General features: G+C 34.8%; 1 protein-coding gene across 1 annotated transcript in view; it reads left to right on the forward strand.

Annotated features, from left to right (window-relative positions):
* The first annotated feature begins 8122 nt into the window (after positions 1–8122).
* Positions 8123–19061, forward strand: part of gucy2ca (guanylate cyclase 2Ca) — a 49146-nt gene continuing 38207 nt past the window's right edge. The window contains exons 1-3 of the mRNA XM_056452997.1: positions 8123–8470; positions 18601–18713; positions 18846–18913. Coding sequence (XP_056308972.1) covers positions 8275–8470; positions 18601–18713; positions 18846–18913 — 377 coding nt within the window. The 5' untranslated portion in view covers positions 8123–8274. The remainder of the gene's footprint in view (positions 8471–18600; positions 18714–18845; positions 18914–19061) is intronic.

Below are 19061 nucleotides of genomic sequence, written 5' to 3' on the forward strand. Positions count from 1 at the left end.
AAATAAATGATTAGATGAATAAATAAATGAAATAAAAAAGTGCCATCATAATAACATGATGTAAGGACATGTAAAACATCCTTATGTAAATAATAAGTTAAAAGGAAATCCTGACAAGATCAGTCAAATAAATTTGTTATTAAGGGACAACAACTAAGGGACAACAATTACCTAGCTAAACTAGCTGGCCAAGTTTCATTTTGGCATTTAAAAACATTAGCTATTAGCAAAACAGCTAATTTGTTTTAGTGTATTTATTTAATTATAGTCTATGCTATAAGTTGACATGTCTTGTCTAGTGTAGCCTACAACTAATTTAATGAATAACTTAATCAAATATAAGATATTTTGAATAAAGCTGGAAACCGGTATCCATTGACTTCTGTAGTAGGAAAACAAATACTATTCAAGCCAATAGCTACAGGTTTCCAGCATTCTTCAAAGTATCTTCTTTTGTGTTTGACAGATGAAAAGAAACTGTTAAAGGTTTGGAACAAGTCAAAGGGAGAGTACATGATAACAGAAGTTTCATTTTTGGTTGAACTGCGCTTCATCTGCTCACTGGCGCCCTCTTCAGTTCACTTTGCTCAGTCATTCACAAACAATTAGTGCTCAATGATTAACCAACTCAATGGAAACAGTCGATGGAGGTCAGACTCGACTGAAGCTCGTCGTGCTGTTAAAATGAGGTTATGTTTGTGTGATCACATTTAGTGGAACAGAAAAGCAGGAGACATGAGTCCAGTGTTTAGGCTACACACACGATAAAAAAAATAATGTAGTAATTGAGCATTATACTATACTGTATTACGGGAATTTACAACTCTATGTTAATGAATGCTCCAGCATACTGTAGTATTAACTATAGTGAACTGATCAACTGTAGTAAATGCTGTAGTATACTTCAGATTTTACTACAGTAAACTGTGGTGTGTTGTGGTATAATATCGTGGTTTATAACGCAGTATAAATATAGTTGTAGAAAACTACAGTATTGGGTCATTTGTTTATATTACTGTAGTTGTTGTTTTACCATAGTAACAGTAGAATCTCCAGAACAGATTAATTAGTGTAGTTTTTGTGTTACCATAGCAGCCGTAGAGTCCCCACAACAGATTAAATACTGTAGTTGTTGTGTTACCATAGCAACTGTAGATTTACTACAATAGATCAATTACTATAGTTATTGTGTTACCATAGCAACTGTGGAATCACAACAACAGATCAATTATTATAGTCCTTGTGTTACCATAGCAACTGTAGAATTCCCACAACTGATTAATTACTATAGTTATTTTGTAACCATAGCAACTATAGATATACTACAACAGATCAGTTACTATAGTTGTTGTGTTACCATAGCAACAGTAGAATCTCCACAACAGATCAATTACTGTAGTTGTTACCATAGCAACAGTAGAATCACCACAACAGATCAATTACTGTAGTTGTTACCATAGCAACAGTACAATCTCAACAACAGATCAATTAGTATAGTTGTTGTGTTACCATAGCAACTATAGATTTAGTACAACAGATCAATTACTCTAGTTGTTGTTTTACCATAGCAACAGTAAAATCTCCACAACAGATCAATTACTATAGTTGTTGTGTTACCATAGCAACTATAGATTTACTACAACAGATCAATTAATGTAGTTGTTGTGTTGCCATACCAACAGTAGAATCTCCACAACAGATCAATTATTTTAGTTGTTGTGTTGCCATAGCAACAGTAGAATCACCACAGCAGGTCACTTACTGTATTTATTGTGTTACCATAGCAACAGTAGAATCACCACAACATATCAATTACTATAGTTGTTGTGTTACCATAGCAACAGTAAAATCACCACAACAGGTCAATTGCTGTAGTTATTGCGTTACCATAGCAACAGTAGAATCTCCACAACAGGTCAATTACTGTAGTTATTGCATTACCATAGCAACAGTAGAATCTCTTCGCAACAGATCAATTACTTTAGTTGTTGTGTTGCCATAGCAACAGTAGAATCACCACAGCAGGTCAATTACTGTAGTTATTGTGTTACCATAGCAACAGTAGTATCACCACAACAGATCCATTACTATAGTTGTTGTGTTACCATATCAACAGTAGAATGACCACAACAGATCAGTTACTATAGTTGTTGTGTTACCATAGCAACTATAGAATCACCACAACAGATCAATTATTGTAGTTGTTGTGTTACCATAGCAACTATAGAATGACCACAACAGATCAATTACTGTAGTTGTTGTGTTACCATAGCAACAGTAGAATCTCCACACCAGATCAATTACTATAGTTGTTGTGTTACCATAGCAACAGTAGAATCTCCACAACAGATCAATTACTCTAGTTGTTGTTTTATCATAGCAACTATCGATTTACTACAACAGATCAATTACTCTAGTTGTTGTGTTACCGTAGCAACAGTAGAATCTCCACAACAGATCAATTACTCTAGTTGTTGTGTTACCGTAGCAACAGTAGAATCACTATAACAGATTAATTCCAGGTACTTTACTATAGTAGGATTTAAAAACACTACAGTATTTACTATGATTTACTATAGTTATTTTTTCATGTGGGTAAAGAGGAACTGACTTCTGTTTAATATTGTGTGTTAAACCAGAAAACACACAGGACAAATCAACCCCAGAGGAATCGTATGACCGTTGATTGTCATTAGTTGATTTTATGTTGTGGAATGGTTGTTGGATTGATTGTTCATTTGGGTCAGCACATGTCCAGAAGTGAAGACTTGAGTCACTGAACTGTATTTATTTGAAAAGAGTCAGTGCTGGATTCTCTGGTTTACAGCCACGGCACACTCAAATATTTTCAACAGTTTCTAGCGGGATTAAGTAAAGGCTTAGTTGAGTTCACCCAAAAATAGTCAACTAGCAACAGATTTACTCAGTTATTTAAAGTAAAGTCAACTAATCACTGTAAAAGCAGCAGGTTTACTCACTTATAGTAGTAACCTCAGCTAACGTCATCCTTTTTACAGTGCAGGTTTTCAAAAATATTCAAAATATCTTCTTCTATGTTCAACAGGAGACAGAAACTCAATCAGGTTGGTGAATGCGTGACAGAATTGTCATGTTTAAGTGTAAAACATATGCAAATACAATCATAAATGCAGAAGCCTATAAAACTGCACTCGGATTTGCTCAATCTGAAACTCAACAGCACATCGCTATGAAGTTTACCAACATGCAAAACACCCTGGCCTGTAAATCAGAACGGGTAAATATTTACATCATGTTTAAATGTTTAGGGGAACTTCAGCTGATCTGGGCCAGATTTCTCATGCAGATCAGATCTCACACACACACACACACACACACGTCTTTATGAGCAGATTTACAGGCCGCAATCTGTCAGCTTTTATAACACACATCGAGCTGCTTTACAACCCGGACAGACCTTTGGCCCGTCTGCGGTTTCTGGAGCATCTACAGAACCTTCCAGCACCTTCTGAGAGACACACAAACACACATACAGTGAAGCAGAGGAGCCAAATACTGCTGTACTGTACTTCAAGTCAGTTCAAGTGTGTTTGTAACACTCTTTTCACAATATATATCCTTCCAAAGCAGCTTTCCAAAGTTTAAGTTCAAGCTTTCAAGTCCTGCTTCATGTGTAGACATACAGGGCCACGATGCTACACTGTAAAAAATGAACAGTTTCTGTTTCTAGTGTTTCACAAGTGTTTCACCAGTGTTTTGTGTTTATTTTCAGTTGTGAATTGCATTATGGGACGTTGATCTCTGATCAGTTGACTTTTAACGCAACACAGGCTCATTCTGAAAACGTAGCCCTGTATACAGTTCTGGAGATCATGAATTATGCAGCCAGACGAAAATGGCGGCATTTTGTTTTTAAAAGAAACGATACGGCAACCAACTGACCGCTTACCTATGTATGCAGTGGCGCTGCTGACCGCCACGGGCCCTCTGACAAGTTATTGAGTTTGCAAGAGAAGAGCGGGGGGGTTAGTGTTGATCGAAGAGTCGTGTGTCATTACATTTGAAAGTGAAGGCCGGGGGGTGGTTGGTGGGGTGGATGATCGTGTTTGAAAGTGAAGAGGGGGGTGTGATCGCATTTGAAAGTGAACAGGGGAAGGGGGGGCGGGGGTCGGGGTTTCGAGGGATCGTATTTGTAAGCGAAAAGGTGGGGGGGAATGTTGATTGCGTGTGAAAGCGAAGGGGGGGGGGGGGGTGATCGCGTTTGAAGGTGAAGACTGGAGGGGAAAGGGGGGAGGGTGTTGGAGCGGGCCCTTGATAATGTCCCTGGGGGCCCCCTGAATGTATGGGCCCTTAGTATCGTCCTAACTTTCCCTCCGCCCCTGTCCGTATGGAGGGCTTTCCCGCTGTTACCAGTTTGTCCAGTAGCTCACCGTGTTCGTCGGTAGACTTGTGACATGGAGCGGAGATGACCACGATGATGGGGTTTGAGTCTGGCGAAGAACGGTTCCAGAAAGCAAGTAAGACAAAAACAACAGCCAAAAAATAAAATAAACAAGTAAATAACAGGGTAAAATGTGGTAAAAATCAGGCGGCCTCGAGGGCTTTTCTTTTTATAGATTGCTTTTTAAAACGGTCGGGTTTGGGAAGTGGGTGGGCGCTTTGTCAAATACTGCTTTTTAAAACACAATCGGTTTTAGGGAAGGAGGAGGGTGAGGGGATCAGTCAGTCAGTCAGTCAGTCAGTCAGTCGACAGCGGCCTCTGGTGGATTTAGGTGAGAACAGCAGGCGTGAATGGCACTCGCGAGAGACATTTGATATTTCAGAATGCATACACAGCGGCCTCTGGTGGATTTAGGTGAGAACAGCAGGCGTGAATGGCACTCGCGAGAGACATTTGATATTTCAGAAAGCATACACAGCGGCCTCTAGTGGATTCGCGAAAACAAAAACTCCTCCTGGGACATATTTGGCGCTCTCTAGAAATGTATATAGGGGTACATATCCATGATGAACCTGGGTTGGTTTAACAAAAGGCACATCATACAGTCAAAATCTGAAAGGTTAAAGGGATAGTTCACCTAAAACTGAACATTCTGTCATCATCTACTCACCCTTCACTTGTAACAAGCCTTTATGAGTTTCTTTCCTCTGTTTAACACAAAAGAAGATATTTTGAAAAATGTAAGAATGTTAGTGGGTGTGCATTATTTTCTAATAACTTAATGGGCTGACATCAGTTATCAAATACTCAGGAAATAGATGTTTTAAAAATAAAGTTGACCTCTTTTTAGTCAATTGTAAATTTAGTAAATTCAGACACACCATTGTAAAATCACTCACACTCAGACTCAAATGTAGGATCCCATTTAGGGAAACTAAAATTGCAGCAAGGTGCCGTAACACAGGCGAAGTTCCATGTACACATTAATAAAATATTACCCCACAGTATCTAATACATCATATTGAAGGTGCTTCTCCCTCCCACCTGGACTCATCTAATGACCTAATGGCCACCATTATAAAATAATTTCTGACTCTATTTGTCCTGCAAATAGGAACTCTAAAACGACGTCCCGATGGCAACAGCTGAAACACAGAGTACAACGGGTGATCCGGGGTGCATAGGACTCCCTGAGCTCTCTTTAAAACACTAGTGTGGTAAATTACTGTTGGACCAGTTTGGTTAAAACCAATGATCTTGCCTGCCACCTTCACCAGGCTACTCAACTCTTGTTCTTCTACCAAGCTACAATGCAGAGAGATAAAACAGATTCAATAAATTGTCTATAAAACAATGTCATTATAGAGGTGCAAACCTGAAACCATCTCAGTTTCCTCAGGAAAAACAGTCTCTCCCGATTAGCCAATCCAAGCCTGGAGGGTACCCGAAAAGTGATACGGAACGGTTCGCTTTTAGGTTCCTTTTGACAGTAGAAATGCCATACAAGCATACCAAACCAAACCGTACCATACCATATGGTCCAAAAGATGGCCGCCAAGTGAAATGACTTGCCTTAAAGGCACTTTGCCTAAGAACGCCTTGGGATCCCCCAGAGGAGCTGGAGGAAGTATCTGGAGAGAGGTTAAGGCCCAATCCCAATTCTACCCCTTAGCCCTTCCCCTTCCCCTTCCCCCTACCCCTCGTTTTGTGCCTTCATGTCAAGGGGTAGGGATGTCCTATTTCTCTTTAGCTTGAAGCCGTAGAGCTAACGGGAAGGGGTGAATAGTCCTTCGAACAAATATTTTTCAGGACCACACTTGAAACCAAGGGGTAAGAAAATTTCCCAGAATACACCAGCCACAACGGCAGTATTGCTGAACCCGGAAGGCAGGAGATCCACAAATTAGTATTTTGTTATTATTATGAACTTTTAGTTTATATATATATATATTTAATATATTCATGACTGTGTTTGTGTTTTACCGTCAACCTTAAAAAAAATACGCTAAAATAAACACCGCTAAATATCACGATCTATAACCCCTAATCATAACTCCTGTACAGCAGTCCCTATTCTGACACTTGATGACACTGGAATACCCTGTCAGAGAAGTCTAGTGGCTGGGAATGAGCTGTTTACAGTGTCTGCTATAATGTTAATGTTGTTTTCGTGTGTTTACATGATGAATACGGCCACGGTGTAAACGCACAGTACAGTTATGATCTTATTGCCACATTATATCATTATAATAACATAATATCTGCCTTCAGTGATCTCCTGAAGATAAATACCAGAAAATAACACAACTGGAATAACTACAGCAGTCGCCATCATCTGATCTCATATGAAGCAAGAGATCGCGAGGACACATAATGGCGTGTACAGGTGCTGTAGTGCTGTCCCAATTCTTAGGGGTACATTTTGAAGCCCTTCCCCTTAACACTTGGTTTTAAAAGCCAAGGAGAAGGGCTACAAAAATGGAATTGTGATTGGGCCTAAGTCTGGGTGTCTCTCCTGAGACTGCCGTTCCCTCGACCCGGCCCCAGAAAAGCGGAGGAAAATTAAATGAATGAATGAAAGTACAGCTACAAAGTGATTTTTTCCAAAGCATGTTCGAAGTATAATTTTCTGTAGTATTTTTCAGTGAATGTTTGTGAATTAAAACTTGTCTGAGCACATCAAATGGCAGTAATCATGCATTCTTCATTACTGCTGGCTTTCCCTGGAGTCGAAATGTGTCATGTGTAAAAGTAGATGGCGTTTATATGCTCTTATAGTTGTGTAAATTGCTTCCTTGTCCTCATTTGTAAGTCGCTTTGGATAAAAGCGTCTGCTAAATGACTAAATGTAATGTAATGTAATGTAATATGAAGTTATCAGCTCTCAGAACACAGTAAACACAGTGAGTGTATTTCTCCACACACACTATAATCCGCTGTTTTACTCCACTGAACTCCATATAAAAGCCAGAAACTCTTCAGCACAAGCCGATCTGAAGGGTTAATGCTGACAACTGATGATCAACAGTAAAAATGGCGCATTTTGTCCTCTTAAACCCAGCAACACTCAAGAATCCAGGATTATATGCTGTCATGATCAATAAATGAGATTATAATGGAGGTCAATGGAGCAAAAACAGCAACAAAGCATAATGCATTGTGTTTCCCTGCTGAAAAATCCAGCTTAAACCAGCCTAGGCTGGTGGGCTGGTTTTAGCTGGTTGACCAGCCTGGTTTTAGAGGGGTTTTGGCCATTTCCAGACTGGTCTTAGCTGGTCAGGCAGGAAAATGACCTGCTAAATCCAGCTGAAACCAGTTTGACCAGCCTGGTTTAAGCTGGACATAGTTGGTTTTAGCTGGGCTCCCAGCCTGGCTAGGTGGTCAAGCTGGTTTTAGCTGGTCATTTTCCAGCCTGACCAGCTAAGACCAGGCTGGAAATGGCTGGAAACCAGCCTGGAAATGGCCAAAACCCCTCTAAAACCAGGCTGGTCAACCAGCTAAAACCAGCCAACCAGCCTAGGCTGGTTTAAGCTGTTTTTTTTCAGTAGGGTTATCATTGCAGAAACTGGAGGTTTTGTTTTGTTGTTGTTCTTCCTCAGATCAGGTTGATGGTGTGTGTGTGTGTGTGTGTGTGTGTGTGTGTGTGTGTTTGGTTGTTCATTAACGCACAGAGACACACCTGAGCGCGCATTTCCTCTTCAGGCTGCCCGTAAAAACACAAACGCAGAAAAGTCTCTCGGCAGTGGGTGAACGGAGCCGTTTCACAGCCGTCATGTGATCTGATGGACACCGCGAGGCCTTAGACTGCGCCTGAAACACACACACACGCACACAAACACACACACAGACTGAGAATGCTGGCTCTGCTGTGTTTGTGCTGGGTTTCTTTGCTCGGCGTCTCCGGATTTGATGTGCTGAGCTGTAAAAACTCGTCCGTCACATTAAACGTGGTTCTGCTGGAGGACGAAAACTCGCCCTGGAGCCTGAAGTTCGTCAAGGATGTGGTGGAAACGGCCGTGGAGGATCAAAACAAGCAAAACCACGCTGAAGGTCAGCAATGGGTTCAGTTGTGACTGAGAGATCAAGCTGAGCAGTTTAATGAAGGTTGTGAAGTGCATTATGGGATGTTGATCTCTGCTCTGTACACTTCTTGACATTTTAAGTGTTTGAAATAATAATATAATGTGTAAGAAGTAATACCTAGAGAAATAAAGCTGCAGAAAATGTGCTGCAGTGTATTACAAGGTGTTTGTAGCGTAATATACAACACCAACACAGACAATATAACACTGCAGACTATTAAACATGTTCAGAAAAGGCTCTTTTTACAACTTTTCAAGGTTAAAAGCTGTCAAAAGAGAGATCAAGCTCCCAAAATGCAACTCAAAGCAGAAATAAATGGGGAAAAATAAAAAAAAGATCACAAAATATGGAAAACAGCTAATTTATGGATGTTTTTACAGTGATACTAATGAAAGTTCAGTGTACTTATGAAATGAAAACTCTCATCATTTACTCTCCCTTTACTATTGATTTGATTTAGACAGAATCTCATACACAATTCCTCAAACAAAATACAGTAACCCTTTACAATAATGGACCATTAGTTAATGTACTGACTAACTTTAACTCAGTATTAATAATCCTGTACAGCGTTTATTAATCATAGTTCAATATTAACTAATGCAGTATTAACATCCAAAGTTGTCCTTGTCAAAATTCGTTAATGCACACATTTTTTAACCTAAACACTATGAACTAATGTTAACAAAGATTAATAAATACTGTAATAAATGTAATACTAAGTGTTTGCTCGTATTAGTGGATAATTAAAATAAAGTATCACCAAATATACATAAACAAACACTAAAATACATAATACTAATACATGACTAACAAACTAATGTTAACAGTGTAATATATACTGTAATAAATGTAAAACGAAACAGTGTTTGCTCATATTACTGGATAATTAACTAATGGACTATTATTTTAAAGTATCACCAAAAATACATAAGCAACAATCATATTTACTTTTTCATATACACTTCAAATAAGAAATGAATTCACGAAATGAAGCACAAGATGAAGTTGGAGTTGTTATGTCGAACACAAAAGTAAATATAATGAAAACAGAAAAGCCTTTAGAAGCACCATTGACTTTCAGGACAAACTAAAACCATGGAGGTCAATGCTTACAGGTTTCTAACATTCTTCAAAATATCCTCTTCATCATTTTTATCTTTTTCTGAACCAGTTTGAGTTTTTATTTCTCCACAAAAGAAGATACTTTGAAGAATGAGAATCAGAAAGAGCTTTTACAGTTATTTTTTCATGATTTACAGTATAAGCACAGTTTATATCCATAAACAGAGCCCTTTATTCAACAGTTAACTTGTTATTAAATTTAAGTAGTTTGAGCATAAAACAATTACTAATAACTCAATAAACTACTAATGCTTATGAATAGTTTTAAGGTAGTAGTTTATGTATATTAGCCCCCCCTAAATTATTCGCCCTCCTTTTTTATTTGTTTCCCCAATTTCTGTTTAATAGAGAGCAGATTTCTTCAACACATTTCTAATCATAATAGTGTTAATAACTCATCTCTAATAACTGATTTATTTTCTCTTTGTCATGATGACAGTAAATAATATTAGACTAGATATTCTTCAGGACACTTCTATACAGCTTAAAGTGACATTTAAAGGCTTAACTAGGTTAATTAGGTTAACTAGGCAGGTTAGGGTAATTAGGCAAGTTATTGTATAATGATGGTTTGTTCTGTAAACTATGCAAACAAAAAATAGCTTAGGGGCTAATAATATTGACCTTAAAATGGCTATTTAAATAATTAAAATCTGCTTTTATTCTAGCTGAAATAAAACCAATAAGACTTTCTCCAGAAGAAAAAATATTATCAGACATACTGTGAAAATTTCCTGAATCTGTTCAACATCATTTGGGAAATATTTAAAAAAGGAAAAACAAGTCAAAGGGGGGCTAATAATTCTGACTTCAGCTGTAGATGTAAACATCATGTAGATTATGTGGACAACACATTAATAACAGGTAATAATCCACTAGTTAACTGTGAGAATTGGTGCTTAAACTCAAGTGTTACTATATCTATTCAGTGTTAATTATTTACAATATAAGAGATTTAACACAACATGAAGGAATTAAGTTAACTTATTATTTTTTTAAATATAGGTAAGTGGATTAAACATAAAACAATTAAGTTGTCCCAAAAAAGCTCAAGGATTTAGTTGTTTTAGCTCATTTTAGATAAGTAGTTTGAACAAACAGCAAAAACAACAGTTTGAGTGTAAAATGAGTTCATTCTGTCATCATTTAGTCCCAACTTGGATTTTTTAAATGAATATTTATGTACATTTGTCCTTTTTATTTAAATTTAGGTTTTGTTTGTTTGTCATTTTTAACGGTTTAATTTAGTTCAATCTTTCCATATTATAAATAATAATGACATTTGTTTGACTTCAGTTGACACCAAGTTCATCATAAACACAAATTAACATGAGTGTTCATGGCTCTTACATCTTTTTCAAAGTCAAATTTACACATAATTCAAGCCCTTTACAAGTTGAGCAGATTACACATTTACATGCACTACACACACATACTTCACCACAGCCATTTGTGATTTAATTTCTATTTCTATTTATTTATTTAGATTTATTACAGTATTCTAAGGAGAATTTGGTGCCGTTTTTGTTTGATTACTCTCTTTTTCAACATTTATTTTGTTTTATTTAAATATTCAATTATTATAACCTATATTTACACTGTAAAAATATCCATAAATCCATAAATATCCATGTTTTTATTTCCCCCCATTTATTTCTGCTTTTAAACTGCATTATGGGATCTTGATCTGTCTTCTGATAACTTTTAACTCTGAAAAGTTATGAAAAAAGGACTTTTATTGTCATGTGTAATAGTCTGCAGTGCTATAGTGTCAACCTTGTAATAAACTGCAGCACATTTTCTGTTATTATACAGATTTCTCTAGATATTATTTCTTATACATTATATTATTTCAAACTACTAAAATGTCAATAAAGTCAGCTTGATGAACCATAGGGTTGAATTTTCAACATCAAAAGTCAACAAAGCAGGAATTAAGCTCTCGTAATGCAATTCTCAACCTTAAATAAACCCAAAATACTTGTGATTTTTTTTATTTAATTTCTATTTCTATTTATTTATTTAGAGTTATTACAGGATTCTAAGGAGAATTTGGTGCCGTTTTTGTTAGAGAACACTCTTTTTTTACATTTATTTTGTTTTATTTAAATATTCAATTATTATAATATATTTACACTGTAAAAATATCCATAAACTAGCAGGTTTCATTACTTTATGATTCATGTTTTTATTTCCCCCCATTTATTTCTGCTTTTGAACTACTAAAATGTCAATAAAGTCAGCTTGATAAACCATAGGGTTGTATTTTCAACATCAAAAGTCAACAGAGCAGGAATGAAGCTCTCGTAATGCAATTCTCAACCTTAAATAAACCCAAAAGACTTTTTTTTACAGTGTACAGATCCTATTAACAAAAAGGACATTAAAATATATGGAAAATAAAGTAGCTGATGGTTTAGCACATGGTTTATTATTATTATTATTATTATTATTATTATTATTATTCATTTATGTGCATTGTTTTAACTGTACAGATATTTATATAAATGTATTGACAAATAAGTGTTACAAATGACTTACAAATAAGTGTGAGAAACCTGTAACCGCATAGTAGAAAAACAAACACTGGCCACAGGTTTCCAACATTCTTTAAAATATCTTCTTTTGTGTTCAACAGAATGAAAGCATATGAGTAAATTATGACAGTAAATTATATCAGAATTGCACAGTTTTGTGTAAACCGTGCCACTTATAGATACAGTGTTTGGCGAGTTACTTCGAACTAGTAATGAATTGCTAATTGCATCATTAAACTTGCATTTAACGTACTAATTAAAATACAATACAAAGATTATTTTAAAACATCCGCAGTCGACTAAAATGCTGCACAGAGGATAAAATAACAAAGACAAGTCCAGACATTTGTATACAATAGCGAATTAGGAACAATAAAACACTGCGAATGGAGAAGATTCACTAAAATAAAGAATCGCTGCACATCAAGAGAGAAGCTTTAAGAGTAGATTTAACCCTCTGGTGGTCATCCGGTTATTTAGATTGTCTGAATGTTGGTTCAAATGCACAGTTTCTTAGTATTGTCGAAACAACTAGAGAATTTAAAGCAGCTTTGTGGATATAGTAATACTGGAACGTATTGGTTGCACCATGGCATTACACGTATTTCTTTTTTATACAACCAGATGATGCTATTTTGCCTTCGCCACGTTGTATTTGGATGCCAGAGGGTCTACTTTAACTGGAAATACTGCAGAAACAAAAACAAACAAACAAATAAATAAATAAATAGTGAAAATTGCATTGTTTTCAATGGGAGGAAAATGGATGTTAATTACTGCATAGATACTATTATTAAACAAGGTGGCTCAGTAGTCAGCACTGTGGCCTCAGAGCCAGAAGCTCACTGGTTCGAGTCCCAGCTGGTTTCCTTTGGGTGCTCCAGTATTTCCCACAGTCCAAACACATGCGCTATAGGGGAATTGATGAACTAAATTGGCCGTAGTGTATGAGTGTGTGTGAATGAGTGTGTATGGGTGTTTCCCAGTGCTGGGTTTCAGCTGTAAAGGCATCCGCTGTGTAAAACATGTGCTGGAATAGTTGGCAGTTCATTTTGCTGTGGCGACTCCTGATGAATAAAGGACTAAGCTGAAAAGAAAATGAATAAATGAATGAATAATTAGTTTCTTTGTAATTAATTACACCCAACATTGAATAGATATGAGTTTGATTAGTATAATTTCTAATTAGTATAAGTGTAAGAGTAGAGTATATTATAGTATTGTTTATTACCTGCCTGTTATTAAGGTATTTTGTTTATCAGCTCTTATAAATCACATGTTCTGCATGATCTTATTCATCCCTAAACTCTACCCAATACCTAAACCCATCTACTATCTTTGTAGCGTAAAATAAAGTGTGACTGAAATAAGTTAGAATGGAATAGAGTAAAATAAAACAGCAGAACAGAGTAGAATAGAGTAAAATAGAACTAAACGAAACAGAATAGAACAGAACAGAATGGAAACAGTAGGATAGAATAAAACAGAACAAGAGAACAGAGTAGAATAGAATAAGAGAATAGAAAATAAGGGAAACAGTAGGATAAATTAGAACAAGAGAACAGAGTAGAATAGACTAGAATAGAACAGAATTGAAACAGTATGATAAAATAGAATAAGAAAATGGAAAAGAACAGACTAGAATAGAACAGAACAGAACAAGACAACAGAGTAGAATAGAATAGAACAGAACAGAATGGAAACAGTAGGATAGAATAGAACAAGAGAACAGAGTACAATAGAATAAAATAGAACAGAACAGAATTGAAATAGTAGGATAGAATAGAATAGAATAAGATAACAGAATAGAATATAGTAGAACACAACAGAATGTAAACAGTAGGATAGAATAGAATAAGAGAATGGAATAGAATAGAACAGAGTAGAATAAAACAGAACAGAACACAATAGAATAGAATAGAACAAAAGAACAGAGTAAAATGAAATTGAATAAAGGTGTATAAAGGCTAGAATGAACAGAATAGAACAAGAAAACAGAGTAGAATGCAATAGAACAGAACAGAATTGAAACAGTAGAATAGAATAGAATAGAATAGGAGAACAGAGTAGAACAGAATAGAATGGAAACAGCAGGATAGAATAGTACAAGAGAACAGAGTGTAATAGAATAAAATAGAACAGAACAGAATTGAAACAGTAGGATAGAATAGAACAAGAGAACAGAGTAGAATATAATAGAATAGAGCAGAACAGAATAGAAGCAATAGAATAGAATGAGAACTGAGTAGAATGGAACAGAACAGAACAGAATTAAAACAGTAGGATATAATAGAATAGAATAGAATAGAATAAGAGAACAAAATAGAATAGAATAGAACATAATAGAACAGAACATAAAAGAATGGAAACAGTAGAATAGAGTAGATCAAGAGAACAGAGTATAATAGAATACAATGGAATATAACAGAATAAAATAGAACAGAACAGAATTAAAACAGTAGAATAGAATAGAATGGAATGGAATAAGAGAACAGAGTAGAATAGAATTAGAATATAATATAATAGAACAGAACAGAATGGTAACAGTAGAATAGAATAGAACAAGATAACAGAGTATAATAGAATAAAATAGAATAGAACATAATAGAATGGAAACAGTTGAATAGAATAGAATAGAATAGAATAGAATAGAACAAGAGAACAGAGTACAACAAAACAGAACAGAATTGAAACAGCAGGCTAAAATAGAATAGAACAGAGTAGAGTAGAATCGAATAGAATAAAGTAGAACAGAATAGAATGGAAACAGTAGGATAGAATAGAACAAGAGAACAGAGTACAATAGAATAAAATAGAACAGAATTGAAATAGTAGGATAGAATAGAATAGAATAAGATAACAGAATAGAATTAGAATATAGTAGAACACAACAGAATGTAAACAGTAGGATAGAATAGAATAAGAGAATGGAATAGAATAGAACAGAGTAGAATAAAACAGAACAGAACACAATAGAATAGAATAGAATAGAACAAGAGAACAGAGTAAAATGAAATTGAATAAAGGTGTATAAAGGCTAGAATGAACAGAATAGAACAAGAAAACAGAGTAGAATGCAATAGAACAGAACAGAATTGAAGCAGTAGAATAGAATAGAATAGAATAAAATAGAATAGAATAGAATAGAATAGAATAGGAGAACAGAGTAGAACAGAATAGAATGGAAACAGCAGGATAGAATAGTACAAGAGAACAGAGTGTAATAGAATAAAATAGAACAGAACAGAATTGAAACAGTAGGATAGAATAGAACAAGAGAACAGAGTAGAATATAATAGAATAGAGCAGAACAGAATAGAAGCAATAGAATAGAATGAGAACTGAGTAGAATGGAACAGAACAGAACAGAATTAAAACAGTAGGATATAATAAAATAGAATAGAATAGAATAGAATAAGAGAACAAAATAGAATAGAATAGAACATAATAGAACAGAACATAAAAGAATGGAAACAGTAGAATAGAGTAGATCAAGAGAACAGAGTATAATAGAATACAATGGAATATAACAGAATAAAATAGAACAGAACAGAATTGAAACAGTAGAATAGAATAGAATGGAATGGAATAAGAGAACAGAGTAGAATAGAATTAGAATATAATATAATAGAACAGAACAGAATGGTAACAGTAGAATAGAATAGAACAAGATAACAGAGTATAATAGAATAAAATAGAATAGAACATAATAGAATGGAAACAGTTGAATAGAATAGAATAGAATAGAATAGAATAGAATAGAATAGAACAAGAGAACAGAGTACAACAAAACAGAACAGAATTGAAACAGCAGGCTAAAATAGAATAGAACAGAGTAGAGTAGAATCGAATAGAATAAAGTAGAACAGAATAGAATGGAAACAGTAGGATAGAATAGAACAAGAGAACAGAGTACAATAGAATAAAATAGAACAGAATTGAAATAGTAGGATAGAATAGAATAGAATAAGATAACAGAATAGAATTAGAATATAGTAGAACACAACAGAATGTAAACAGTAGGATAGAATAGAATAAGAGAATGGAATAGAATAGAACAGAGTAGAATAAAACAGAACAGAACACAATAGAATAGAATAGAATAGAACAAGAGAACAGAGTAAAATGAAATTGAATAAAGGTGTATAAAGGCTAGAATGAACAGAATAGAACAAGAAAACAGAGTAGAATGCAATAGAACAGAACAGAATTGAAGCAGTAGAATAGAATAGAATAGAATAAAATAGAATAGAATAGAATAGAATAGAATAGGAGAACAGAGTAGAACAGAATAGAATGGAAACAGCAGGATAGAATAGTACAAGAGAACAGAGTGTAATAGAATAAAATAGAACAGAACAGAATTGAAACAGTAGGATAGAATAGAACAAGAGAACAGAGTAGAATATAATAGAATAGAGCAGAACAGAATAGAAGCAATAGAATAGAATGAGAACTGAGTAGAATGGAACAGAACAGAATTAAAACAGTAGGATATAATATAATATAATATAATAGAATAGAATAGAATAGAATAGAATAGAAAAGAAAAAGAGAACAAAATAGAATAGAATAGAACATAATAGAACAGAACATAAAAGAATGGAAACAGTAGAATAGAGTAGATCAAGAGAACAGAGTATAATAGAATACAATGGAATATAACAGAATAAAATAGAACAGAACAGAATTGAAACAGTAGAATAGAATAGAATGGAATGGAATAAGAGACCAGAGTAGAATAGAAATAGAATATAATATAATAGAACAGAACAGAATGGTAACAGTAGAATAGAATAGAACAAGATAACAGAGTATAATAGAATAAAATAGAATAGAACATAATAGAATGGAAACAGTTGAATAGAATAGAATAGAATAGAATAGAACAAGAGAACAGAGTACAACAAAACAGAACAGAATTGAAACAGCAGGCTAAAATAGAATAGAACAGAGTAGAGTAGAATCGAATAGAATAAAGTAGAACAGAATAGAATGGAAACAGTAGGATAGAATAGAACAAGAGAACAGAGTACAATAGAATAAAATAGAACAGAATTGAAATAGTAGGATAGAATAGAATAGAATAAGATAACAGAATAGAATTAGAATATAGTAGAACACAACAGAATGTAAACAGTAGGATAGAATAGAATAAGAGAATGGAATAGAATAGAACAGAGTAGAATAAAACAGAACAGAACACAATAGAATAGAATAGAATAGAACAAGAGAACAGAGTAAAATGAAATTGAATAAAGGTGTATAAAGGCTAGAATGAACAGAATAGAACAAGAAAACAGAGTAGAATGCAATAGAACAGAACAGAATTGAAGCAGTAGAATAGAATAGAATAGAATAAAATAGAATAGAATAGAATAGAATAGGAGAACAGAGTAGAACAGAATAGAATGGAAACAGCAGGATAGAATAGTACAAGAGAACAGAGTGTAATAGAATAAAATAGAACAGAACAGAATTGAAACAGTAGGATAGAATAGAACAAGAGAACAGAGTAGAATATAATAGAATAGAGCAGAACAGAATAGAAGCAATAGAATAGAATGAGAACTGAGTAGAATGGAACAGAACAGAATTAAAACAGTAGGATATAATATAATAGAATAGAATAGAATAGAATAGAATAGAATAGAATAGAATAGAAAAGAAAAAGAGAACAAAATAGAATAGAATAGAACATAATAGAACAGAACATAAAAGAATGGAAACAGTAGAATAGAGTAGATCAAGAGAACAGAGTATAATAGAATACAATGGAATATAACAGAATAAAATAGAACAGAACAGAATTGAAACAGTAGAATAGAATAGAATGGAATGGAATAAGAGACCAGAGTAGAATAGAATTAGAATATAATATAATAGAACAGAACAGAATGGTAACAGTAGAATAGAATAGAACAAGATAACAGAGTATAATAGAATAAAATAGAATAGAACATAATAGAACGGAAACAGTTGAATAGAATAGAATAGAATAGAATAGAATAGAATAGAACAAGAGAACAGAGTACAACAAAACAGAACAGAATTGAAACAGCAGGCTAAAATAGAATAGAACAGAGTAGAGTAGAATCGAATAGAATAAAGTAGAACAGAATAGAATGGAAACAGTAGGATTGAATAGAACAAGAGAACAGAGTAGAATAGAACAGAAAATAATTGAAACAGTAGGACAGAATAGAATAGAACAGAATTGAAACAGTTGGAACACAAATGACTGAACAGAACAGAATAGAATAGAACAAAACAGCAGAACAGAGTAGAATGGAATAGAATAGAGATCAGCCCAGTTGTCCAGTAGCCTAAATGACCAGAATCTCTTGCATTTCTCTGCTAATAATCACATGTAGTCATTCGGACTGAGCAGAAATAAAGTGTCCTGCTCAATCATTATTGTGTGTGTTGTTGCAGGACTGGACTTCCACATTAAGGTTCTGTTCAGCGGCTTCAACACCACTCATTACCGGCGCCGAGGCTGTGGCAGCAGTACATGTGAAGCGGTGGAGATCCTCAAATCTCTGCATGTGAGTCTGACCTTGATGCTTGAAAGACGTTCAGGGTTATAAACTGCGTCTGTCCTCGGGCGCGCTCAAACATTATTTCCTGTTAAAGCTCTGTAAACCTGTAAATGTAATGCTCTGCTCTGTGTGCTGCAGAACAACAGTGAGCTGGGCTGCGTGATGCTCGGGCCGTCCTGCACATACGCCACCTTTCAGCTAGTAGAGTGAGTTCAACTCTATTATCACATCAACATTACTGCAAATATAGAGTTATATTTATTGAGCCACTATTGGCCTGCGTGAAATTCTTCCTGCTAGACAACAATCAAAGAACAGAAACACTGATGGAGGCTCTAATGGCTTCACTAGAAT

This window comes from Danio aesculapii, chromosome 3 (assembly GCF_903798145.1).
Source record: "Danio aesculapii chromosome 3, fDanAes4.1, whole genome shotgun sequence".
NCBI lineage: Eukaryota > Metazoa > Chordata > Actinopteri > Cypriniformes > Danionidae > Danio > Danio aesculapii.